Genomic DNA, 25,559 nt, shown 5'->3' with positions numbered 1-25,559 from the left:
CTCCTTGCAATGTGAGCCCCAGGAGTGGCTCAGGGATTGGTAGATGGGCTGAGGGTGGAGGCTGGCATCAGCCAGTGGCCTGCAGCAGCACGGAGTGGACAGCAAGCAGGGAGCTTCAGAAACTCCGAAATGGAAAAGGAGTGGGGCCTTAGGCAGGCCATTAATGCTTGGTGGGGAAGCATCAGGGTGAGGAGGAAGGATTCTGGAGTCAGACACACCTGGGTTCGAATCCTGCTGTTCACCAAATAACCCTGAGATAGTGATCCTCAACTGGTCCCCCACTGTTCTACAGACACAGGCACATACATAGCCACCCTGCTCTGCCTTCCACACCCAAGGGTCAGTATATGCAGGCAGCTCGAGGCCCCCTGCCACCCATGTGAATGCCCCATGAATGCCATTCTCAACTGACATCAACAGGTCACTCCTTCTTGCTCTTTTTTTTCCCCCAAGGTTTGTTTTATTTCTTAATATCTGTTATTTGCACTAAGACTCAAAAAAACTGCAACCATAATTTGAATTAAAAAACAAGCAAACCAAAACCAACAGACCCAGAAAAGTGAAACAGAATGATACGGTCCCTTTTTTTTTTCTGTTAGTTAGTCTCTAGTTTATGTTGATTGCATCCCTCCCCCAATGCCTCCCCATTTTTAACACCTTGCAAGGTTGGCATTTGCTTGTTCTCCCTCGTGAAAGAACATATTTGTACATTTTATCACAATTGTTGAACACTCTAGATTTCACCGAGTTACACAGTCCCAGTCTCTATCTTTTCCTCCTTTCTTCTGGTGTCTCACATGCTCCCAGCCTTCCTCTCTCAGCTGTATTCACAGTCATCTTTGTTCAGTGTACTTACATTGCTGTGCTACCGTCTCCCCAAATTGTGTTCCAAACCACTCACTCCTGTCTTCTCCTATCACTCTGTAGTGTTCCCTTTAGTATTTCCTGTAGGGCAGGTGTCTTGTTCACAAAGTCTCTCATTGTCTGTATGTCGGAAAATATTTTGAGCTCTCCCTCATATTTGAAGGACAGCTTTGCTGTATATAGGATTCTTGGTTGGCGGTTTTTCTCTTTCAGTATCTTAAATATATCACACCACTTCCTTCTTGCCTCCATGGTTTCTGCTGAGAGATCCGCACATAGTCTTATTAAGCTTCCTTTGTATGTAATGGATTGCTTTTCTCTTGCTGCCTTCAGGATTCTCTCTTTGTCTTTGATGTTTGATAATCTGATTATTAAGTGTCTTGGCGTAGGCCTATTCCGATCTCTTCTGTTTGGAGTACACTGCACTTCTTGGATCTGTAATTTTATGTCTTTCATAAGAGATGGGAAATTTTCATTGATTATTTCCTCTATTATTGCTTCTGCCCCCTTTCCTTTCTTTTCTCCTTCTGGGACACCAATGATACGTACATTATTGTACTTCGTTTCATCCTTAAGTTCCCGGAGACGTTGCTCATATTTTTTCATTCTTTTCTCCATCTGCTCTTTTGCGTGTAGGCTTTCAGGTGTTTTGTTCTCCAGTTCCTGAGTGTTTTCTTCTGCCTCCTGAGATCTGCTGTTGTATGCTTCCATTGTGTCTTTTGTCTCTTGTGCTGTGCCTTTCATTTCCATAGATTCTGCTAGTTATTTTTTTGAACTTTCGATTTCTGCCTTACGTATGTCCAGTGTTTTCTTTACAGCCTTTATCTCTTTTGCCAAATCTTCTCTAAACTTTTTGAATTGATTTACCATTAGTTGTTTAAATTCCTGTATCTCAGTTGAAGTGTACGTTTGTTCCTTTGACTGAGCCATAACTTTGTTTTTCTTAGTGTACGTTGTAGTTTTCTGTTTTCTAGCCATCTGACCTCCTAGGCCACCCCAATCAGGTTTTCCCAGACGAGAACAGGCTCAGGTCACAGGAGGAGGAAATATTCAGTATCTGGTTTCCCTGATGGTCTTTCTTAGAGGATTGACACACTCAGTGCTTTTCTGCCTGGCAGGTGCACCTGTCAGCCTGTCACTGGCTGGTGTAAGGGGGTGTTGGCCTGTGGCTCTCCTCCCCCAGGCTTTGGGGTCTAGTTCCAGTAAGGCAGGTAGTATAGCTGGGCCCCTCTCTTTCCTCTAGGGAAGCTATGCCCCCTCCAGAGAAGTCATCTGTATATCAGTAAGTTCTTTGTTTCTCTGATTCTGCTGGTCAAACTGCTGTGATTTTAAAATGGCTGAGGCTTTCTTTACCGCAAAGCACTGCGGGCTGAAAATGGTTGAGGCTTTCTCCACAGAGAGAGAAAGGGACAGAAAGCTCCCAGATTCACCCATCAGCCAGAGATAGCACCTGATCCTCTGTGTTCCCCATCCTGAGAAAGATATGTCCCCTGACTCTCCCAAGGTCAGTTGTCACCAAAAGCCTCTGTCTGCTTATTGGGGATTCGCTGTCTGTATTGAGCGGTTAACATTAAAACCCCAGTTGGAGCTGGGCTGAGAGAGTGCTGCTCTCTAGCACCGCAAGGCTTCCGTGAGGGAGGGGCTCTCGGCTCTCGGCGTGGGTCCAGTTTTTACTTACAGATTTTATGCTGCAATCTCGGGCATTCCTCCCAATTCAGGTTGGTGGATGATGAGTGGACAGTCACATTTGTCTCCCCACAGTTATTCCAGGTTATTTACTAGTTTTTTGGTCATTTATGAATTGTTCCAGGGGGACTAACAGTCTTCTACTCCTCTCTATGCCGCCATCTTAGCTCCTCTCCCTCTTGCTCTTACAGCCTGAGAGGAGAGCTGGCTGTAGAAAGGATCCAAAGCAAACTGCTGACTTTGACCAAGCACTGGTGCAACCCCATGCCCCTGGGCGAAGAAGCCACCACCACCCAGTACAGCTCAGCCTAGTTCCTGTTTCCTGGGCACCCTCCCATCTGCCAGGTGCTTCTCAAGCATTAACTCCCTGTTCTAGTTTGCTAATGCTGCCAGAATGCAAAACACCAGAGATGGATTGGCTTTTATAAAAGGGGTTTTATTTGGTTATACAGTTACAGTCTTAAGGCCATAAAGTGTCCAAGGTAACACATCAGCAATCAGGTACCTTCACTGGAGGATGGCCAATGGCGTCCGGAAAACCTCTGTTAGCTGGGAAGGCACGCGGCTGGTGTCTGCTCTAAAGTTCTGATTTCAAGATGGCTTTCTCCCAGGACGTTCCCCTCTAGGCTGCAGTTCCTCAAAAATGTCACTCTTAGTTGCACTTGGGATATTTGTCCTCTCAGCTTCTCCGGAGCAAGAGTCTGCTTTTAATGGCCATTTTCAAACTGTCTCTCATCTGCAGCTCCTGTTCTTTCTTCAAAGTGTCCCTCTTGGCTGTAGCAAGCTTGCTCCTTCTGTCTGATCTTATATAGTGTGCCAGTAATTTAATTCAGACCCACCCAATGGGCGGGGTAACACCTCCATGGAAATTATCCAATCAGAGTCATCACCCACAGTTGGGAGGGGCACATCTCCATGGAAACACTCAAAGAATTTCAATCTAATTAACACTGATAGGTCTGCCCACACAAGATTACATCAAAGATAATGGTGTTTAGGGGACATAATACATTCAAACTGGCACACTCTCTAAGGCACAAATACCACCCCACTTCACAGATGAGGAAACTGACACCTAACGAGTCCAGGCACTTGCTGCAGACCACACAGGAGGTGAGAGGTGGTCTGCACCCCTCCAGACCTCACCTCAGGAGCCCCCACCCTCCCTAACCCCATCCCTGCTCTGCAGGGATCCCTACCAAGACAGCAGAGCCATTCTCAGGGGACTGTGGCATCAGGGTGAGTATTTGTCACAATGGTGACCCTGGACCCTATGCTTTATGGGCTGACCTTTCACTGTGAGTCTCAGAGACCAGGCTCACAGCGAGACAGGAATGGCCACTGGGTCAGAGTGTGGGGGCAATAGGGCGTGGCTCTGAGCCAAACCCATCAAATGACCCAAGCTGGGTCAATTTGGGGTCAGAGGAAGAAGTGAGAAAACACTCCCCAACAGGTGGACCCTGTGAAAGTTCAGAACCTCAGCTTCCTACCCTGAGCATTTGCTATGCTTCAGGTACTGAGTCAGGAGCTCTCCCTGCATGACCACTAGAAATTCACCCCCCAACCCTGGGAGGTGGGTACTACTCTCCTCATGTCACAGGTGAGCAAACTGAGGCCCAGAGCAGGGAAGTCATCTGTGGAAGGTCTCATGACTGGGAAAGGGCAGGGCTCTAATTTGAACCCCTAGTTGTCTGACCTCAGTGCCCCAAACTGGCCCCCCATGCCAGGGCTGGGCCACGCTGGAGGCTCCAGGAATTCATAGCAAGAAGTCACAGCAGGTGTCATGCTGGGCTGTGGTAGTAGGTTCCTCTCTTCAGGACCCACAACTGTAGAAAACAGAGCTGCAGGTTGTCTCTGCTCATGGAATTTACCTTCCTGAGCCCTGAAGACTTCACTTACAAGTCACAGACCCGAGAGGCAGAGAGACCAGGGCTGAAGGGCCGGCTCTGCCACCACTGGATACTTGACCTCTGCAGGTCTCAGGCACCGTCCTTGTTTACTGAGGCTGCTGCAAGGACCTAGTGAAAAGAACAGGGCCTGCCATACACATGACGGGGACTCAATCACATGGAATGGGGGACAAGGGCTAGACCTTCAAGAGGAACTGGAGAGAATGACAGTGAGCGCCCCTGTGAGACAGCTGGTCCAGCAGGAAGCCAGGCATGTAAAGACCCCACCCACACCCATGGCTCAGGACATTTCTGCAGGCCTTGAACCCGACTGTGACCCTTGGCTGGATGCCCAGAGCGGTGAGCAGGCAGGTGGCCCAGGCACTCCCAGACCGTGCCTGGTTGACTCACGCCCAGATGGTGTTTGATCCGCGTTGAGGAGGAGGAAGGGAAGAGAGAGGTGAGAGCAATCTCCATCCCTGGGGCCCAGTTCCCTGAACGGGTGAACTTGAGTCACAGGGGTGTCCCTGCCCTCTGAGCCCCTACCCTCCATCAGGCTGGACAAATTCCTCTCTCCCAGTGCAGGCTGGACAAATTACTTCCTCTTCTGGGCCTCAGTCTTAGGTGTGGTGAAAATGGACCAAGGCTCCCATCTCCCAGAGAGCGTTGCTCCTGAGGGAGGGTCCTGTTCTGCTCCTTCCTGCACCCCCAGTCCCGAGGATGGCCCCTGGTGCACAGCAGGGGCTTTGTGCCCTTCACCCCCCTGCTCCCAACAAGGGCTGTGCCCAAGCCTTTCTGCATTGCCACTTCTCTCTCCAGGGGAGGGGCCTCCCAGCCATGATCTCTTGCCACAGAATTCGAGAGGTCAGGGGTCACCACCACCTCTGGAGCTGCACCCAGCACTCCTGCTCTTCCACATGGCGTTCCTCATGGCTCCCTGGACTTCTGAGGTGACCAGGGATAAGGAAGGGCCACTTGGCCAGAGTCACATCTCCTCACAGGCCTGTTTTTCCAACTCAGACCTGTTTTTCCAACCATCTTGGTGACTCTCAGAGATTCTGATCACAGGAGGAAGGGCTCAGGGTCAGGAGAGACCATGAGGCCCTGGCTCACTGATCCTCTACCTCTTCCCTGGGACATTTAATCCCCCTGAAGACTCACTGACCTGCCCTGGGCCAACTGCTGCCTCTTTGGTTCACCTACTCCACACACATTCACTGAGCACTTGTTACAAGCCAGGCCTCAGCAGGACACTGGGGACACAGGCATAACCAGTCTGGGCCTCAATCTTGCCTGCATTCAAAATGGGCGTGTCATCCTCACCCAGGCCCCAACACAAAACCGTTAGTGGGGCTGGAGCTCAGAGTCAGGCCATCTCTTGGCATTTGGGGAGAGCACCCATCAGTCAAAGGCCCATCCCCAAAGACAGGGTTCAAGACCAGAACAAGCAGAAGCCAATGCCTCCTCCTCCCTATTGTACACAGCACTTCTCTGAGAGATGGATATGTCTAATGGTCTCCCCCAGTTTGTGAGTCCCAAGGGCAGGGACTATGCCCAATGGCCCCAGCAGTGGCCGGGACCATAGCCTGGTTCTAATCACAAATGTCTGATGAATGGGTGAACAAAAGGAAGAGAGAAGAAAAACAACTAAAGGGAGAGCGGAAGGAAAGGGGACCTTGCCTTTCTTCTCCCACGTCTGGATGCTCTCCAATAATTGTCCAGGATTAGTACCAAACGCTGCGAGGCTTTCCTGAGCATTCACTCTGTGCCAAGGGCTGTGCTGGGTACGCAACAGGCCTTAACCCATTTAATCCAAGCACCAAGTGGGAGCTCATTACTCCATTTCACAGATGACGAAACTGAGGCTCAGAGACATTTTGTGGTCCAGCAGCTTTAGGAGCCTCCCTCTGAAATGCCAAGCCCCACAGCCCAGCAGGCCCATCTGGGATTTGCAAGAGACAGAAAGAAAAGTTCCCCAGCCAGAGAAGACTGCTGGCAGCTATTGCCCCACAAACAGGCGCGATGCTTCTCAGGGTGGAATGGTTCAGGCTGCCCCGCCAGAAAGGCCCAGAAAAAGATCCAAGCACCCCACCTAGGATATGGCTTCCTGATGCCACATTTCTGTCTAGAGGACTTTGGTGCCTGGGTACCAACGTCAGTGCGGACATCTCAAGGCTTACTTCTGGCACAGAGACGAGCACACATAGATAGTGCACAGCCCGAGGGATCTTGAATGAACATCCCTGAATAACCAGCCTTCATGAGGGAGCATATCATGACCCTCAGAAGCCCCTCCAGTCACGACCCCTCCCCCAACAAAGACATCATCCTGACTTGTACCAGGATGTTATACAAATGGCATCAAATGGGAAATTTTATGCTGTAATATGTTACCACATAAAATTTTTTTAAAAAGCCACTACAGAACTATGCAACACAAAGCAGAAACCTTAATGTAAACTATGGAATACAGTTAATAACCATAATATTGGTTCATCAACTGTAATGTAATTGTACCACTCTTGCAAAATGTTAATAGTGAAAACTGCGTGTGTGAGGGGTGGTATATGGGAACTCTGTACTTTCTGCACGATTTTTCTGTAAACCCACAACTGCTCTGAAAAAAATAAAGAATAAAATCAATTAAATGCCATTGTACAGTGCACTCTTGTCTCCAGCTTCCTTCACTGCACGTAATGCTGGCTGTGAGGAGCGGCAGCTGGCTCACTCTCACTGCTGCGCACCATGCCTGAGTTTTGTTTTTAACAGTTCCATGATGTCAGCAGTAAAGCCACCCCCTCTTGGCTGACACCCACCTCCCCTTCCGCAACCTGGAGCTCCTGGCAGTCAACCCCATCCCTGCCCTCAAGACTCTAAAATACAAACCTGCCTGAGTCCCTCCCCTGATTCTCACCCTTCAACGGCTCCCACTCCTCAGGATAAGGTCCAGCCCCTCCCCATGGCCTCCACAGCCGCTCTGTGCTCCCGCCCTGCCTCCCCCCACTCCCCGGCCCCCTCCTAGGCTGCCCTGGCTCTTCCCACTGCAGCCTCGCTGTTCCTGCAGCCTGGGCTGCTTTCCTCTGCCCTCCAGAGGCTAATCCCACTCAGACCCGGGCAGAAGAGCCCAGCATCATTTCCTTGGGGCCTGCCGCCACAGCACCGATCCCAAACACAACTAAGCAACTGGGGGATAATTCAATTTGTGTGCCTCCCCCACTGGAGGGGGCTCTGCATGGGGTGGTCCCTGGGACCCCACACAGCGCTGAACCCCTCCTGGAGGTGCTCAGGAAATACTTGCTGAGTGACTGTGGGAGCTGCGGGTTTGCTACCCTCACATGTCGCTGAGGAGCCTGACTGCCCTCAGAGAGGAAGTGGGGGTGGGGTGGGGGTGCTTTGCGTGCAAAGAGGGTCCAGATTCCACCTCCCCAAGCTCCAAGCTGCACCCCTTCTCCCCAGCACCTCTTCTCTTGACAGGCTTTGGTCTGATTTTGGCTGCCAGTTGCCTGGCCCTGCCCTGAACACATTATTGGCCTGATCACAGGTAACACCCCTGTCTCCACATGATCACCCTCATTTGACAGAGGAGGGAGCTGAAGCTGGGGGTTGGGGAGGAGCCAAGGCCCTTGGCTATGGACACAAAGCAAATGGGCAGTGGCCAAGGTCCAAATGCAGAGCCTGGGGTAAGGCCACAGTCCCCTCTCCTCCCCATCCTGCTATGACCAGCCCCACCCCCATTTTTACTCCATTTCACAGATGAGGAGACCAAGGCTCAGAGATTTCATGGCCTGGGAGCCTCAGGAGCTTCTCTCTGAACCACTCAGCCCCACAGCACAGCAGGCCCAGATTCACCAGAGACAGATGCAACACAACCCATCAGTGCTGCCAGCTGCCTCTCAATTGCAGCCTGAGCCCGGGGTGGTGCCCAGCTGCCCGGTGCGTGGGTGAGGGCTGCCCCTGACACAGACTGACACCTCGGGGCACAGGGATGAGGCGGGTGGAGACTGGGCAGCTGGCAGGGGCTGCTGCACGGTCCAGCACCATCAGCATCCACACTGGTTCAGAGCTAGGGAAGAAATGTCCCAGCCCTGGGCCAGAGCCAACCCACAGCAGGAAGCTCTGGGACTAAGAGGTATTGGAGGTGACCCCTGCCCATGGTCTGGGGAAGCAGACGGGGATAGCAGTGCTCTAAGGTAGGGGCCCACAGGGGTGAACAAGTCCAAAGGAGAACAGGAAAGGCTTCTCAGAGAAGGGTGGCTCTTGGGCTGAGCGGGAGTTCAGCCAGGTGAAGAAGCAGGGAAAGGGAGCAAAGGCACAGAAGCTGGATGAGAAAAGGGGCAAGACAAGGGCCAGGAGTGGCAGGGGCCTCCTACCCAGTGCCCTAGCCAGTGCCCCCCACCTCATGTGGGAGCTCTCTTCGGCCTGCCAGCATGGGTCCCAGAGCTGGCTGTGGAGAGGGTGGCCTGAAACAGCAGGAACACTCCAGATTTCAGGGACTCATGGCCACGCAACAATTGTGGGGAGGTTCAAGCCAACAGGGCCAGAAAGAATGGGAACACCATGGGGTTGCAGCTTGAGGCCCTGGCCCCTGGAACACTAGGTGTGCTCCTTACCTGCTCCCACTCCTCCAGAGGGCAAGGTGCCCCATGCAGGAGCACCCTCTCCCCGCAGCCCCCAGCAGTATCGCCGTGAGCACCTTAGTCAGTCCCAGCCCATGGCAAATACCAGCTGCTACACAGAGACAACTGAGGGGCACCAAACAGACCACTGCCGTGACTCAGCCACAGGGATGGGAGGATGGGGGGCAGCATGTATGACGTGTCCTCCACGTGCCAGGAGCAGAGCTGGACGCCTGACAGGCATCACTGCCTCCTCCTGAGCATGTTACAAGGCAGGCACCAGCAGCTCCATTTCCCAGGGAAAGTCACTGAGACTCAGGGGTGAGGTCCCTTGCCCAACATCACTCAGGCAGCAAGTAGCAGAGGCAGCACTGGAAGGTCAGTCTGTATCTTCACCCATCTCGTTGGGGTCTGTGTGAGAGGCCAGGCACCCAGCCTGCAGAAACCCGTTCTTCCCCGCAAACCACCTCTGGCCCAGGCATAAACTTCTCTATCAGAGCTCCTTCTTCCCAACCCTGAAACAAGTCAGCTGGAGGAGACCATGACCACTCCCAGCTGACATGTGGGCAGTGGGGGAGGGAGGGCAGTTCCAGGCCTGCCTGTGGGAGCTGTTCCAAGCCCTGAGTGCCAAGAGAGGCTCACAGCAAAGACCAAGGATTTGCAACCACAACCCCTGGCCAACACCAAGCCTGGGCACAGGCTGGGCAGCTTCAGGCCTCATCAGTTCCGACTTCACAGGGAGCCAGCAGGCCCAGAGGGTGACTGACCTAAGGTCACATAGCACATCTGAGGCCCTGGTGGAAGGTCTGGTGTCCCCAAATTCCAAAGCACTTGTTAGAGACTCCCCACCCCACCCAATGTTAGTTCCAGGTCTCTTTCTAAGCAAATCTGATGTCTCTCCCCTGCTTGCTTATACCTTTTGGAGTCCTCCAGGTGAGATGAGGATAAATCAGAACTCTCCATTGTGGTTGCCTCAAGTATTACTGCCTGTCCCCAGCAACAGGTGAGGTCACCACATGGCAGTCACCAGTCCCCACAGAGAGTCCCGAGGCTTCTGAGGTCTGTGAGCACACATGCTAGCGGCTACCCCAAGGCCCAGGCAGAGCTGCTAGAATGTAAGTCAGGCCTTCCGTGTACTAAACCATGAGCAGGGTTCAAAGGACCCGCTAAAAGACGGCCTCCTAGCCACCCCTGGCCAAGCAGGGCCCACAGGTTGCAGCTAAGAACCACCAGCCAGAGCAGTAACCAGGACAGAGCTCAAATGAAGAACAGGCCTCAGGGGACAGCCTTGGCTCCGTGGAGCCAGATCACCTTGGATCAGGGCTGTAGCCGGTGACAGGCAGGCAGGCTGGCTGCAGGGGCTGCCAGGGCAGCACCTGCGAATGGGTCCAAGGAGCAGACACCAAGGCCACCAGCATCGCAGTCCAACCTCAAGGGGAGCTGGCAACTGGCCTGGTACCCAGGCCTTGCTGCCTGGGGTGGCCTCTGAGGCCTCTCGGTCTGGGGCTCCCCTCTTACGCCCCCAGGCTTCACACAGAGTGGTGTCCACAGGGGCCCCCAGAGGGGCTGGCCTGAGTAATCCGAGGGAGGGAGGCCACAGTCAAGGATCCAAGGACAGGGGGTGGGGTCAGGCCTATGTGAGGAGGCAGCTGTGAAGCCTCTTGAGCCAAATGTGGCCACACAGCACTGTTGCTAGATCTTCCAACTCAAAGAGAAACCAAAAGCCTGGATTTTTATTTCATTAAAAACTTTTGGATCACTATAAGGGTCAACAAAATCCTGGTTACATTTGGCCACTGTGCAACCGATGAACTTCCATTTCCAAGTACCTGTTACATGCTGGGCACAGGGCCAGGCACCTCAGGACAAGGAAACCAACCTGCCCACTCTGCTTTCCAACCTTCCCTCTCATCTGCCCACTCCGCTCCGTCTCCCTGCATCACCCGGCCAGGTCAGGCGAGTACTGTGCCCCTCACCCCACCCCCCACGTGTGGCCGACTCTGACTCTCCCTCACCAGGCACAGGACAGGCCCCCTCACATCTTCTCCACCCGGCAGCCAAGAACCATCATCCTAATCGGCAAACCCACACGGCTCCCCTGCCCCTCAGCAGGACTCCCAAGGCCATGAGTGGTCCAGCCCTGCCACCCTCCATTTTCATTCCCTCCAGCCCTCCCCAGGCCTCCCTGCACTCTAACCACACCAGTCCCTTGCTGGGGACCACCAGGATCAAGTGTCTTTCCCAGGCAGGGGTGTCGACACCAATAGCTTTTCTCAACCTCTCTTTAGTCCAATTCCCCTCAACCCTCAGGCTCCCATGAGGGTGGTTTCCTTGGGGAAGCCCTCCCCATCACGATGATGTGCCCAGCATGACCAGGATTAAATACCCCGTCTGACAGCCTGGGGGAAGTCTCAATCAACAGCTGTCAAAGGAATGGACAGTCACCCAAACAGAAATGCCTCCGCAAGTCGATATACTGGTGCCTATGGGATCCAGGACCACCTGGCTCATTTCTGGCTTGGGAGTCTCTGTGGTGCCCACCAGTCACACTGCCCCCCACCCAACTGGGAGCTCCACGAGGGCAGGGCTCCCTGGTCTGGTTTACCTGTGGAAACCAGGACCAAGAGGTGCTTGGTACATATGAAGAAGGGGGACACGTGCCTGCCCCCCACCTCCCAAGCTGGATCATACAATACCTGCTCTGTGAAGCAAAGTGGATGCCGTCCCCACTTCAGCGATCCCACTGCAGTTTCATACCCCCTCCACCTCAAGGGACAGAACCATGCATGCATGTGTTCGCTGCCCTCCCTCCACACCAAGATATGCCTCAGAGAGTGATGGATTCAAGTGGCATTCTGTAGCCTTTTCCTAGGAGAGAGGGAGAGGGATTCAGGGAAGCAGAGACCCTGGCCAAGACTGCGGTGTGCGCGGAAAGAACCAAGTAGGCCAGGCCTTCCCAGGGGCCAGGCCCAGGCTCAGGGCCTCCAGCTGCAGAGCTGACCTGTCCAAGGCCTTTTTCATGCCCAAAGAATCCCAAATATCTCCCAGAGGCCTTTCAACCAGCACAAAGCTGCACATACCGAAGGCAGGCAGTACTGTGTTGAGAACACACATGCACTCTTCCTGTAAGATTGAACTTATTTCAAAATAAAATTTATTAAAAAAAAAAAAAAAAAAAAGGCTTACTGAGACACAGGGGACAGACAGAGTTCACCTGGCTGTGCCATTAGCTCCTCCTATGAAGTGACTCTGGGCAAGTCACTTCTCTGTCCCAGGCCTTGGTTTTCGTGTCCATTGGCTGAGCAGACACTCTCTCCTCCAGAGAGAACCTGCGGTAAGGTCAGTCAGTCCTCCCTTGGACTTCCCTCCTTGGCACTGCCAGCCACGTGTATGGGGCAGGCCACAGGACCAGTGCCAGCTGGGAGCAGAGACCTCTCAGGATGTTTGGGATTCTTCCTGCTTGAAGGCTGCCCTGGACAGGTTGGGTCGGTGCTGGAGGCCTGCTGCCTGGCTCGCCCTGGGGAGATGGCGGCCCAGCCTACTGCCTCCTGACCTGTCACAGACTTGGCTGGGGTGTCTGTATCCCTCCCAGGGTTCCTGGGGAAAGCCTCCTGAGAGCCATCTGGATACACCAGCCTGGGAGATCTCCAGGCTGGGGACCTTGGCAAATGTCCACTGTGCCCCAGTGCCAGCCTGTGCCTGGCATCTTATGGCCCTGAAGACTCTTTTCCTTGTACCTCACAAGGCCTAGCTTGGTACCTCCAAACTATTCAAACCCAGACTTCCCACCCAACCCACTGAAAGGGACCTTTAAAAAGTCTAGGGACATTGTGTAGATCTGTAGCCCCCTTCAACCCTCTGTTACCAAGGCAAGGTGGGACTTTGGAATGGACCTGCCCAAATTTAAATCACTTCCCTACTACTCCCTAGCTGTGCGACAGGGGCCGAGTTACTTTAGCTCTCCTGACCCGTCTCCTCATCCGTGCATAGCACCATCAGCCCATCACGTAAACTGCGAGAACTCTATGGATCACGGGTCTGAGGTGCTTACCAAGTCCCTGATACAATCAAAGGTGGATTAAATAGTATTGATAAATCATTATCTCCCAGTTCTAGCATCACCAGCTGGGTGACCTTTGGAATGTGGCTTCACCCCTCAGGCCTCAGTACCTTACCAGATGGCCGAGAGGATTAATGAAAATACCATTTGCAAAATACCCAGCATGGTGCCTGGCACATGGTACGGGCACCCAAAACATGGTACTGTGAGGATCAGAGTCCATAAGGAGGCCTTAGAAAGATGAGGGTAAGGAACGGCCGACATACCACCTGTTCTACCTGCTCAAATTGGGTCAGACTGGAGCTGTGTACCCAGTTGTTGCCATGGTACCCCCCCACACAGGGAAACACTCCAACTAAGTGGGTGGGTGCTACAGGGGTGGGGCCTGGGGCCTGGGGCCTGCCTCACCCTGACACCACCATGCTGTCACCACAGGGTGTCTGGGCCATCTCAGGAGTCTCTGGGATTGGGGGGAATATGCTACTGGACAGGCAGATCCTGTCGCTCCACCTGCTGACCCTACCCAACTTGAAAACAAAAGTGCTTTGGCTGTCTGGAGGGATGGGCGGAGAGGCGAGGCTCCTGGGCGGCAGTCCAGGGTGGGTGGGGCTGGTGTAGAAGGGGCAAGAACCCAAGAATCCCTATCTCCTGGACAAAGGCCCAGACCCCAGCAAAAGACAAATCAGCTTAGATCCCAGTGTCTTTGCACACTCCCTACAGCCACACCTGCCATAGGAGCAAAGAGGTACCCAGTTCCCACTAAGTGCCCAGCCTTGGGGGCTCAACATCAGCTCTTCCCACCCAAGCCTAACTCAGGCTTCATCCAGGACTCATCCTGGGAAAGGCAATTCAGCCTCAGCTGAGTTCAAGGAATCTGTGGCTCCTTGCCAGGAGGGAGGAAGGGAAGGCAGAAGTGGAATCCAGGCATTGTAGGCCAAGGCTGGGAACTTTCCAGACTTTCCCAATGAGGGAGGGGGGCAGGTTTAGGGCGGATGGAGAGCCCAACAGGTAGGGCAAGGCCAGACAAAATCCCAGCTTGGGGCTCGATATCAATTCCTCAGTGGGATTCAAGACCTTGTGCTGTCAGTCAGCTCACAGGCAGGCCTCCTGCAGACTCTACCCATTCGCTCCAAGACCCGACTCCTCTGCCCAGTGTAACCACAACTGCTGCAGCACCTTGCCCAGGCTAGACGTGGTACGTACATTATCCATTCCCTCAATAACATCAAGGTGGGTATGACTTCTTCATTTTTACAGGAGAGGAAACTGAGAACAAGATAGTGCTTAAAAGTAAACCCTGAGCTTGAATCCAGGGTCCACTGTATTAACTCAGGCAAATCATATCCTCTCTGAGCCTTGGTTTCCACCTCCGTAAAATGGGAATAATAATTTTATAGAACCCATCCCTCCTGCTCCACAACACAGCCAAGGAGTTAAGTGAGATGTACTTAAATTACAAAAAGGGGAGCACAGCACCAATAAACACTGGTTCTTGGAATCAGAGAGGTTAGGCAACTCACCTAAGGTCACCCAGCCAGTGAGTGGCAAACTCCAGGCTTTGAACACAGCCCTCTCCCTACAACCTTGGGCCACTATGTGGGTGGGCTGCAGAATCACTGGCTTCCCAGGCAACTGAGGATGGTCCCCATTCTGGCATCCCCCCTTGTGAAGGGCAGCCCATCCAAATTCTTCTGACAAGCAGCCCAAGTGCACAGAAGCAGCACCCCAGCCTACCCACACTATAGACCGCTAAATTTGGATTAAGCCACTCTGCTCCCCTCCACTCCTGCCATCAAAGCATTCCATTACCAGATTCGTCCAACCGGTCTCCGAACAGGCCAAATTCTAGTTGGCAACTGCCACCTGCAAAGTCCCTGGAAAGCCACTTAGTTCCTCTCTCTGGATCTCAGTTTCTCCATCTTTAATACACACCCCAATCTCTCAGCAGTGAGGCTAACTGGGCCCACAGGGAGGCCTGAAGCAGCAAAGGGACAGACCAGGGAAAGGAACTAGCATGCCCCAGGTGTGGGGCCAGGTCCTGCACCGCATTCTATCTCACTGAAACTTCAAAGCTACCTGACATGGGACTTCTATAGGCCCATTTTCCAGAAGAGGAAACCGAGGCCCAGAAAGTGACAGAACCAAGACTCAAACCCTCATTTGTCAGGCTCCAAGACTCTCTCTTGGGCCGGCCAGGGCTGTGAGACCAGCGGGCCCAGTCAGTGGAGCACAGCCCAGGAGCTCCGTCTCCTTCAGTAATAAACTGGGCAGTGAGACCTGCCCCGATGGAGAGAAACACAAAACCCAGCCGGATGGAGCCTCTTTCAGAGAAGGCAACAGCCTCCTCTATAAGGGCATTTGCAATGCAAAGCAGCCTGGTTCCAGCAGGGACAGACACTGGGAGGGGGCTGGGCAGGCCAAAATCCAGACACCTCCCTTCCAGCTTGGCTAGGGAGTGCCTGAGGCAGGGCCTTCCCAGCCACCAGGGAACCTGCGGCTGGCACAGGTTCCAAATCATATGACGGCCTGCATGGCCAGTTGGGATGCAAGGTGGCCTGGTACACCCCTCCCCTCCCCATCCCTTCAAAGCACAAGTCCGGTTGGACTTTTCCTGCACATCTGCAGAATGGGTCTACTGCGGGCTTCAGGCAGTAGCTTCCTCAGGCCCAGGCCTTCCGGATCTCCCAGTCTAGCCTTGAACAAATCTGCCCCAAGCACCAACAATCTCCAGGACTCTCCCCAAGCCCGAGAGGGGTGCTTCCACACTTGACAAGTGGGTGGATCCTGCTCATCACCCTCCTTCCCTGCTGAGGTCGGGTGGACTGCCCCAGCTCCTACCTTGACGACAGGCTGACAAAATCCCCGCCATCCAGCAGCCGGACTTTGCAGAAGAGGACCCCGTTCATGAACGGGACCGCAGTCAACTCCTCCAGGGTGAAAGTGGTTTGGAATTTGAATTTCTTCTTCTTCATCAAGAAAGCCATGGGCGAGTTCCCTGAGTCTGAAGCCCCGAAGGCCAAAAAAAAATGGAGTGGGGAGGGGGAAGGTGTGCAGAAATCCCCAGGATTCCTTTCCCCACACCACACCCCCTCCTCAAAACACCAGAGCCGGATCCTGCCCAGATGCTGGCAGAGGCGGCAGAGCGGGCGGGGGTCTGAATCCAGAGGACCGAGGTCTGAGCGTCCAGGGCAGTTCGCGGGTCTGCTGGCTTCACCCTCTGGGGACCGGGGCTCGGAGGGGCTCGGAGCTGTCGGAGGCTTCACCGGCATGTAAACAACGGTGCATGGCCCAAGAGGCAAGGGCAGGAGTGGCAGGCGGCGCGCGACCGGCCGTGCTGGCGGGCAGCATCCCGAGCCGCGGTCCCGGGGGAGCTCACGCCGTGCGGCGGGGCATGGCAGGCGGACGGCTGAGACCGAGGGCGGAGAGCGGCCCCGCCCCCGCCCCGCTGGCGGCTGGGGGAGGCGCCCTCGCCGCGCACACGCCCCCGCACCTGGGTGCCAGGCGGCCTGCTCAGGTGAGTCCGGGGGGGTTGCTGAAGGTACCCCCAGGGGCAGCCGAGAGCCCTGGGGGCTCCTCCGGGGGTCACGTCGGGGCGCCGCGGACCTGGGGCTCGGGTCCGGCGTCGCGCTCGGGCCGGGAACGTCTGGCCACGGGCCTCCTCCGGGCCGGCACCGGGCTCGGCCCCAGCCCCGGGCAGCGGGGGCGTCGCTTACTCTTCGATCCTGGGTCCCGCACCGCGGGCCCCGGCGGAGCTGAGGCGCCCCTCCGGCCCGGCCGGTGGCGCCCGCCTCGTCTGCCGCCTCTGACCAGCACCCCGCGAGCAGCAGCGCAACCGCCTGCTCTCCCGCCGCCGCCGCCGCCCGAGCCCGACGCTGCGCGGCGCCCCGCAGCTCTGAGAATGCCGAGGCCCAGCGCGGGCGCCCGCGGAGCCCGAGCTGAGTGCGGGTGGGGCGGGGCGCCGGTGGCCCAGCCCTCCCGCGATTGGGCGGCCCGGCGAGGCGGGCACGGAGCGGCGTCCCTGGCCGCGATTGGTGAGCGGCGGTGTGGGGCGGGCCTCGCGGGAGGCAGAGGCGGCTCCAGGCCCTCAGATTGGTGCGTTGCGCGGCTGGGCCCGCCTCGCCGCTTCGGGCGGAGCGGAGGGAAAGCGAGTGGGGCCGGGGGAAGGCAGTGGGAGGTCGCCGGGGGGGGGGGGGGGGGGCCGGGGTTGGTAGGGCAAAGAGAAGAGCGCGAGCAGAGGAAACGAAGAAACAATGAACAGGAGAAACAATATGAGAACTATCACTGGGACAGCCGTCCAGTGTTCCCCCAGATTTGGCCGCGTTGAACACCAAATCAGGTCCGGGAAGTAGTGAGTCCCTTTTCTCAGAAACCTGACACCCAGAGAGGTGGCCTGGGACTAGCCCCAGCAGGTCTTTAACCTCCCAATCTCTAGTTCTCAACGCTTCGCCGAGGAGGTGACTTGGAGCAGTTCATCACGCAACATTGTGACCCAGCCTCGATCATCCCAAACTGCTATCTAAGCCTTTTAGTTTTTTTGGAGTTTAGTTTCTTGCCTAGTTATGGCTGCTCTCCCTGACTGGCTTAACTGTTCGGGGAGCAGGGACTGCTTCTGGAGACTCGTAATCCCCAGGCCTGACACAAAGAAGGCCCTCGATATATTGTAGCTCATTCAGTCCCCAAATCTTTAGCGGGCAGTCTGCTCTGATCTAGCCTCTGGGACCTAGCACTGAGCCCAGTGGGCTTTTCCTCTCCAGCTTCACCAAGCTCAAGACCAGGCAAGGATGCAGACAGGGACATGGGCAGTGACAAATTTGATGGACCAGAGCTGTAATAGGAAATGTACCAGGGGCTGGGGATCTCAAAGGAGGCACCTGAGAAGGGGGTTTTCAGAGAGAAAGCTTCTTGTACAAAGTGACCTAAGCCACCCACAGGATGCATGCTGTGAGCCAGGCAACTTCTTGCGAAGAAAGTTGCAAGTACCTCCATCTCGCTGCATTGTGGCCATCTGAGGGAGAGAGGGGTCAGGATATGGGGCTGAAAAGACCTGCAGCAGCCGGATCTTGCAGAGGCTTGCACGTTGCACACTAGAGCAAAGAGCTTAGACTTTCCCAAAGGCAATGGGGAACCACCAACAGGTTTTGAGTAGGGATGTGACACTGTCAGATTTGCTTTTTGTTGGAGGAGGCTTACTTCTGGCTGCAGGTAATGTGGAGGGGAGAAGATGGGAAACACATATAGGCAGGAAAGGGACTGTTGTGTTGATGGAAGCAAGAGATGTGATGGTGAACCTCAGCCTTGGAGGAAAAAACTAGAAGATGGGTCTGAGAGGCCTTCAAGAGGCAGATTCAACTGGATTTGGAGATCAGTTGGGTCTGGACGTGTAACCGAGGACTCAGATTTCTGACTTCTTTCCATTTCCCTCTCAATTCTTCCCAGCCATAAAATGGGTGATGATCCACGCCTCTTTCCAGTTTGTCCCATAATTTAGAAAACACAACCAGGTGGGAGAAAAATGGTAATAGTGCAGCTCCAAGTGCTATTATTTATCTCCATTTACAGATGGGAAAGTTGAGGACTAGAGAGTATTTAATCATTTGACTAGTGACTTGGCAGGCTCTAGATTGCTAAATGGGAGGGTGTTCCTCCAATTAATCCTTTCTGGGCTTGCTCCACAGGGAGGAGCCTGTGGCTCCCTGACCCCATGAGAGGATTTCAGAGGAGGGAGCCAGCCAAGGATGTCCCGAGGTTTTACTAGCTCATGAGTACCTCAGGCTACTCCAGCAGGAAAACAGGATGGGCCCTGCCAGGCTTGGCTCCAGTGGGGCATTTATCTCTCCAAAGCCCAGGAAGTTTCCCTGCCCTTCATTTCCCTGATGGGATTTGGGGAAGAGAGAGAACATGGAGCCATGCCAGGATGCTGGATTTGGAGTGAGACAGGTCCGGGTTAGAATCTTGGCTCTACTGTGTGTCAGCAGTATGGCCTTGGTTTGGGACATTGAGCTCTAGGGGCTCCCAGTGGGGAGGGAGTTCAATGTGGTATGGCTAGGACCACTTTCCCTGGATTCAAAATGCAGCTGATGTAACACTGACTTGTGTCACACACATTTTGGGTGGGTTGCTTTTCCTTTCTAAACCATAGTTTCTGCACCTGTAAAATGGGAATAACTATACCAACCTTTCCTGAATGTTGTGAGGACTTGAGAGGCTGTGCCTGAGAAAGGCTTGGGCCCAGAGGGACCTGGGGATCTGAGCAAGTGCTCAGCAGGGAGCTCCAGGCCAGCACTTCCACACTTCTCCAGCCCCATAAAATTCCCAAGCATGGCCTGTCCTACCTTCTTGAGGCCCTAACCAGACATATAAGGAAACCAGTACTGAAGAAGATAATCTCAGACAAGTGGTCTGGGGAAAGAAACCCAGGGAAATGTGAGAGAGAACAATTGAGGTCGGGGTCCTGATTTAAATGGGGTGTATCATCTCAGCTAAGACCATAATAACAAGCAGGGGCCCGGGCACAGGAAGCTCTAGGGGCAGAGGCACAAGCTGGCTTGTTTGGAGGACTCTTTGCCTGGAGTGGAGTGAGTAGAGAGGAGAGAAGGAGAGATGGGGAAAGGCAGGGACCTACTCATGTGGGCCTTTGTGGGCCTAGGAGGAGTTCAGATTTTGTTCTGGGCCCACCAGGAGGCCACTGAAGGAGGTGAGCTGGGGAGTGACAAGAGCCAAACTACATTTTTAAAAGTTCCCTCCAGCTGCTGTTTGGAGAAAGGATTGATTGTCAGGAAGCAAGAACAAAAGAAGACAGGTGAGGAGGCTAATACAGCAGCTCCAGCAGGAGAGTCCAGGGGCTCACACCAGGGTGGGAGCAGTGGATGGATCAATGGGGAGAGAAGGACACATTTTGGAAGAAGAGCTGACAGCATTTACTGGGCAAAGGCAACAGTTACTCAAAGTTGTGATCAAGGCTAACGAGCCCAGAAAGGTCTTAGAACCTTTTGAATATAAATAATTCCCCGTGTTTTGAATTTAGTTGAAAACAGGCTATCAACTATCAGGCTGTCAAAGTGGGGAGCTAGGTGAGCATAAGCGCTAGATTAGAGGTGGGAAAGGAGTAGAGGGGAACAAAGGAATTTAGTGCAACTGCCTCCAGAGGAGAATCACAGCTCACAGCTGGGTAAAGCCGGAGGGCCTTAGAGAATCCTTAGTCTTCTCTGGCCCTGGACAAACACTTGTGGTGCTGTGGTGCTGTTTTACTTACTTCTCTGTCCCATTAGAGCATGAGCTTCGCCGGGTCAGATACCTCATCTGTTGTGTCTCCATCTCCAGTTCTGGGACTGTGACAGGCACTTCATGAATGGTTGCCAAGGGAAAGGATGCATAGATGAATGCATGCATGTGTGTGGATGTATGTGTGGACTGATGGATGCATGATGGATGATGGCTGGGTAGATGAAGGACTGCAGCTTTAACCAGGTAAAATTCCTTGATGTTACCAATAACTATCAAAATTCAATGTGCACTTTCCTTTTAGCATTAATTACCCAGTGGCAGTACCCATACATGTGTGCAAAGATACATGTACAGATATGGTCTCTGCAGTATTGTATGTTATAGGGGAAAAATTGGAAGCAGCCTAATGCCTGCATTTTGTTTCCTGCTAGATCTTTGGCACTTGAAACAGCACCTGGTACACAATAGGGTCCAATAAATGTTTGTCGAATGAAGAGAGGTGTTGTCAGTAGATGCTGTTGAGAAGGATTGGGAAATGTGTGTGCTGAGGTGGGAGACATCCACCCTACAGTGGCAAAGCAAGTCACAGAACAGTCTGTAAAGGATGATGAGGTTATTTCTCTGAAGAAAAAATTGATGTTTGTGCATGCCTAGAAAAGAATCTTGAAGGATATACCCTAAACTGTTACCAGAGGCTTCCTCCAAAGAGCAGATTTGGAGGGAAATTTTTCACTTTATTGTAATGAATATTCTTGGGTATTGTTTGCTTTTTTGTAATAGAATGAATTAGTTTTAAAATTTAACAATATGTAATTGTAATTATAGACAAAAGCCCTTCCTGCTTCTCTGTAACCCTCCAGATAAAATCCAAGGTCCTTAACTTGGCATACAGGTCTCTCCAGAAGCAACCACTCAGCCTCTCTCTTGCCGTCCTCCCTCGGATCCCTGCCTCCCTGCTTAGAGGTCCTGGGCTCCTCCTCCCTCTTTACCTGGTGATACCTACCCAAATGTCAGGATTAAGCTCAAGTATCTGCCTCCACCCTGTCCCATTCAACCCTGCATCAGGTACAATATCCACTTCCTGTTCTGTGCTCCCATATTACCAAGCATGAGAAAATGTGGTCTTGGTCTTTGGTTTGCTGTGATCCCAGAACCTAGCATAATTCTTGGGCATACTTGACATTCATGGAAGGGAAAGGGAGGGAGGGGAGGGGAGGGAATGAGGGAAAGGGAGGGGAGGAGAGGGGGGAAGGGGAGGGGAAGGGAGGGAGGGAAAGGGAGGGAGGGGAGAAGGAGAGAGGAGGGAAGAAGGGAAGGGGAGAAAGAGAAAGAAACAAAGAAAGGGGAAACTGAGGTAGGGGTGAAGAAAATCACTTGCCCCAATCACCCTGAGGGCAACTACACGCTGGCCTGCTCTCTCTGTCACCTGACACCCAGCACAGAGCCTGCTTCATACAGCCATGCCACACCAAGCCACCTTCCCAGCCCTGCTTGCCAAGGGCAGTCGGTGCTGATTCACTGGTGACTGGCCTCCAGTTATTTGCAGAACAGGAATGGCAGCTGAGCCACCACAGCAGCTGACCAAAGATGTATTGATTTGTGCTGGGCTCCTTGCTAATATCTGAGCCAGAAAGATAAAGGCTCCAAAGAACTCGCCCACAGCAATCCGTCCTGCTTAAGCCTCCCACGGTCAAGTCCACAAGTCTCCACGTTGAGCAGCCAACTCTGCCCTTTCCAACTCAAGCCTGACCGTCACTCACCAAGGGTAGTCATGGTTCAGAACACGAGATCTAGAGTCAGGCTGCCCTGGGTTCTGGCCCTGGGATGACTGAGTCAGGGTATTTGCATGTTTACTGTTGAGAGAAGCTGCCAAACAGCCTTCCAAAACTGTTGGATCCATTTATATTCCCACCAACAGTATAAGAAAGTGTCCATTCCCCACACTTTCTCTTTACCAATCTGACAAAAACAAAAAACAAAACGTTCTCTCATTCTGCTAGCAGTTCTTTCATGAGCCTCTTTTCATATGCTTTTTGGCTATTTGAATTTCTTCTATAAATTGCCGGTTCAAGTCCTTTGTCCATTTTTAAATTAGGGTTGTCATCTTTTTGTTATGTATTTGTAGTAGCTCATTATATATTATGGATATTAACCTTTTATGTATGTTGAAGTATTTTTTCCACTTAATCAGTTGTCTTTGGACTTTGTTTATGGCATCTTTTTGCCCTACAGAAGCCCCCTACCAAGCCCCAGCCAAGAGATAAGAGTCTTAATGGAGAGAGCACTGGGTTAGGAGTCAGGAGCCCAGGGTAAATTCCACTGCTACCACTGACTTACTGTGTGACTTTGAACCAGTCCCTGACTTCTATGTCCCGATTTGTTAAGAGCATTAATTAAGTGGTGTTTGGGGACTTGTCCACCTCCCTGGTCTAGAACAGTGCCACCTGAAAGAACTTTCTAAGTGATGGTAAAGTTCCATACATGTGCTGTCCAATAGGTAACCACTAGCCACATGACAGTTCAGTGCTTGAAATGTGACTAGTGTGACTGAGAAACTGAATTTTAAATTCCATTGTATTGGACTGTGCAGGTCTAAGAATTGTCTAGATCTCCCCACCTCTGAGCAAGCTGCAAAACAGAATTATAATTAAGGCAGGAGCTCCATAGTCCCTGAGTGACTTTGGACAGGCCATTCCACCTCTCTGAGCCTCAGTCTCCCCATCTGATCAGCAGGGCCTACACCGGTGCCTGCCTCCTGGGATTGTTCAACAGATTTTATTGGTGAGCAAACAAGGCCAAGGCCCAATGCCTGACCTGACATTGTGCAAACTCAGCCCAGATTCCCAGACTGAAATATAAAAGTATATTTACCCTATTTACGTTGGTTCCAGAGACCCATAGGTGGCTTTCCCCAGAACTGCTTTTCTCCTCCTTCGGCTTTGAGGCCAGATGCACCCTCTTAAAGCAGGACTTTGGCTCCAGCATGCCTTAAACCTAAGACTCCAAACTGCTGATAGGGCAAAGTCAAAACTCTGTAGACTATTCCAAGCCCCCAAGAACTGGCCCTGCCATTGCAGTACCATCATTAGTACAATCTGCAGGTCAGTCTGGTGGCTCTTGCCATCCTCATCCCATATCTGACTCTCACCCCTAGCCTTCCAAGATTTGCTTAGCACTTCATTCCTTCAAGTCATTCATTTTTCATCCAAAGTATTTGTTCTGCTAACTGCTCTGGGAATGAGGCTGTGATGGTGGGCATGTAGATGTGGCCCAAGTGATGACAGCTGTGATACACATGGTGGGTGGGTGGGGAGTTCAGGGAGCCATGGGAACACAGAGTAGGTTTCCATGAGAAAGTGGCATATAAGCCCAAGCTTGATGAATGGGTAAAAGTCAGCCAGGAAGGAATGGAGTTAGTGGAGAGGACAGTCTAAGCTGGCCCATGGCAGGAGGGAGTGTAGGAGCCCAGGAGCTGCCAGAGGCAGGGGTAAGGCTGGAAAGGATGGCAGGCCGAATCCCCTGTTGGCCATGTTTATGATGTTATGCTTGACTCTAAAGGTAATGGGGAGTCATGGAAGGTATTAAGGAATTATGTGATTATTCCAGATTCCAGGCCATTTCCCCTTGTGACCTTTGCCTCCTGTGGGATTCAGGAATTTAGACCCTTGCCTTTCTTTTCTCTCTCCGCCGCCTCTCCCAGAATGCTTCCTCCTGCTTAGATAACCTGGGTTCAAATCCCAGCCCTGCCACTCCCCGGCCCTATCACTTCAAGCAAGTCATTAACCTCTTTCATTCCCAGTCTCTTCGCCTTGTAAAAAGGAGATAATGACACCCGCTTTGCACAGTAACATTACTTAGTGAGGGGAAAGTGTCTGACGCAGAGCCACTTAGGAAATGGAGTCCAGTTGAATTTCTTCTGTGCAAGGGCTGACCAAAGCCATGAGGGAAGCCGGAAGGGGCTTCCCAGAAGGCAAGCAGAAATACAGTTTCTTGGAAATGGCCCTTTGGCCCAGATGGCCTGGATGTGGGTAGAGGAAAGGGTTGACTGAGGCATTTATTGGGCAGTCTGACCACATGCTCATCCACCTCAGACAAGGCTTCCTGGCCTAGCCTTGGTCTTCTGGACCTTCTCAACCCCCCACCCAGTGGGGCCAGGAGTCAGCAGGTGGGTATGGAGCTTATATAACCAGGCAGAGGTCTGACACTTTTCACCCAGTCATCAGGACCATGTTGACTGAGAAAAGGTGTTCCCGGGTCACCTCCCTGCCATCTTTGGTACTGGCATGCACACAGCCCTTTGGCCTTTGCTGAGCTCTGCTTATTTTGTGAATTCTTAGTCACAGTCCCTGGTGTTACTGTCAGCAACAGCTATTGTTTTTCAATGTGAAAGTGGTACTATTTAGTGGAGAGTATTGGGGTGCTATGGGGTGGGAGGTAGCAAAGGGCAGTGGGAGCGGCAGGGACTGGCAAGTGGACCAGGGTGTAAGTCCCAGCCTCCTCCACCTGTTAGCTCTGGGACCTGAAGTCAGTCGCTTGGAGTCTCTGAGCCTTGGTTTTTATAGCTGTAATGTGGGTCCAGTGGCCACACTTATCCTGTGAAATTTTGAGAATTCCACGAGGTCGTAATGTTATACAGGGCTTCATGGAGTACCTGACTGACAGGAAGCATTCAGCCAATGTTAGCTGTTAACGTCACCCTGTGTTTTGTAACCTGACTTTTCTACTCAACAGTGCATTATGAACCTCTTTCCTGTGGGAGTAGAGAACTTAACACTTATTGGGATTTTCCCATACATCCCAAATTCCTGACTGCCTGGGATTGCAGGGCTGAAAGCCAGGAACCCTGGATTCTAACCTCCAGTTTGGCCTCGGGGCCCCGCCCTTCCAGGCCTCAGATTCCACTTGCGGAAACTTTGGTAGGGGTTCCGTGGCGGGGTGGAGAGGAGGGAAGACTGCTTCTGGCTACAGGCCCTGCTCTTTGACTCCATGTTTCAGACCTAGAGACCCGAGACCTGTGCCTCATCTTTTCCTTCCTTCCTTCCTTCCTTCCTTCCTTCCTTCCTTCCTCTCTTCCTTCCTTCCTTCAACAAACATGGCCCAAGGTTTTAAATTCTGTCCTGCTGCTCTTTGGCTATGCGACCTTGAACTAGCTATGTAATCTCTCCATGCCTCAGTCTCCTGATCTCTAAAATGGGACTCATCATACTCCCTATTTCACAG

General features: G+C 52.9%; 1 protein-coding gene across 1 annotated transcript in view; it reads right to left on the bottom strand.

The window, feature by feature from the left end:
* Positions 1 to 17,023, bottom strand: part of FAM102A (family with sequence similarity 102 member A) — a 38,549-nt gene extending 21,526 nt beyond the window's left edge. The window contains exon 1 of the mRNA XM_037797242.1: positions 15,954 to 17,023. Coding sequence (XP_037653170.1) covers positions 15,954 to 16,384 — 431 coding nt within the window. The 5' untranslated portion in view covers positions 16,385 to 17,023. The remainder of the gene's footprint in view (positions 1 to 15,953) is intronic.
* Between the last annotated feature and the right edge of the window lie 8,536 nt (positions 17,024 to 25,559).

This window comes from Choloepus didactylus, chromosome 10 (assembly GCF_015220235.1).
Source record: "Choloepus didactylus isolate mChoDid1 chromosome 10, mChoDid1.pri, whole genome shotgun sequence".
Taxonomy (NCBI): Eukaryota; Metazoa; Chordata; class Mammalia; order Pilosa; family Megalonychidae; genus Choloepus; species Choloepus didactylus.
This window is presented reverse-complemented; position numbering and strand designations above follow the sequence as displayed.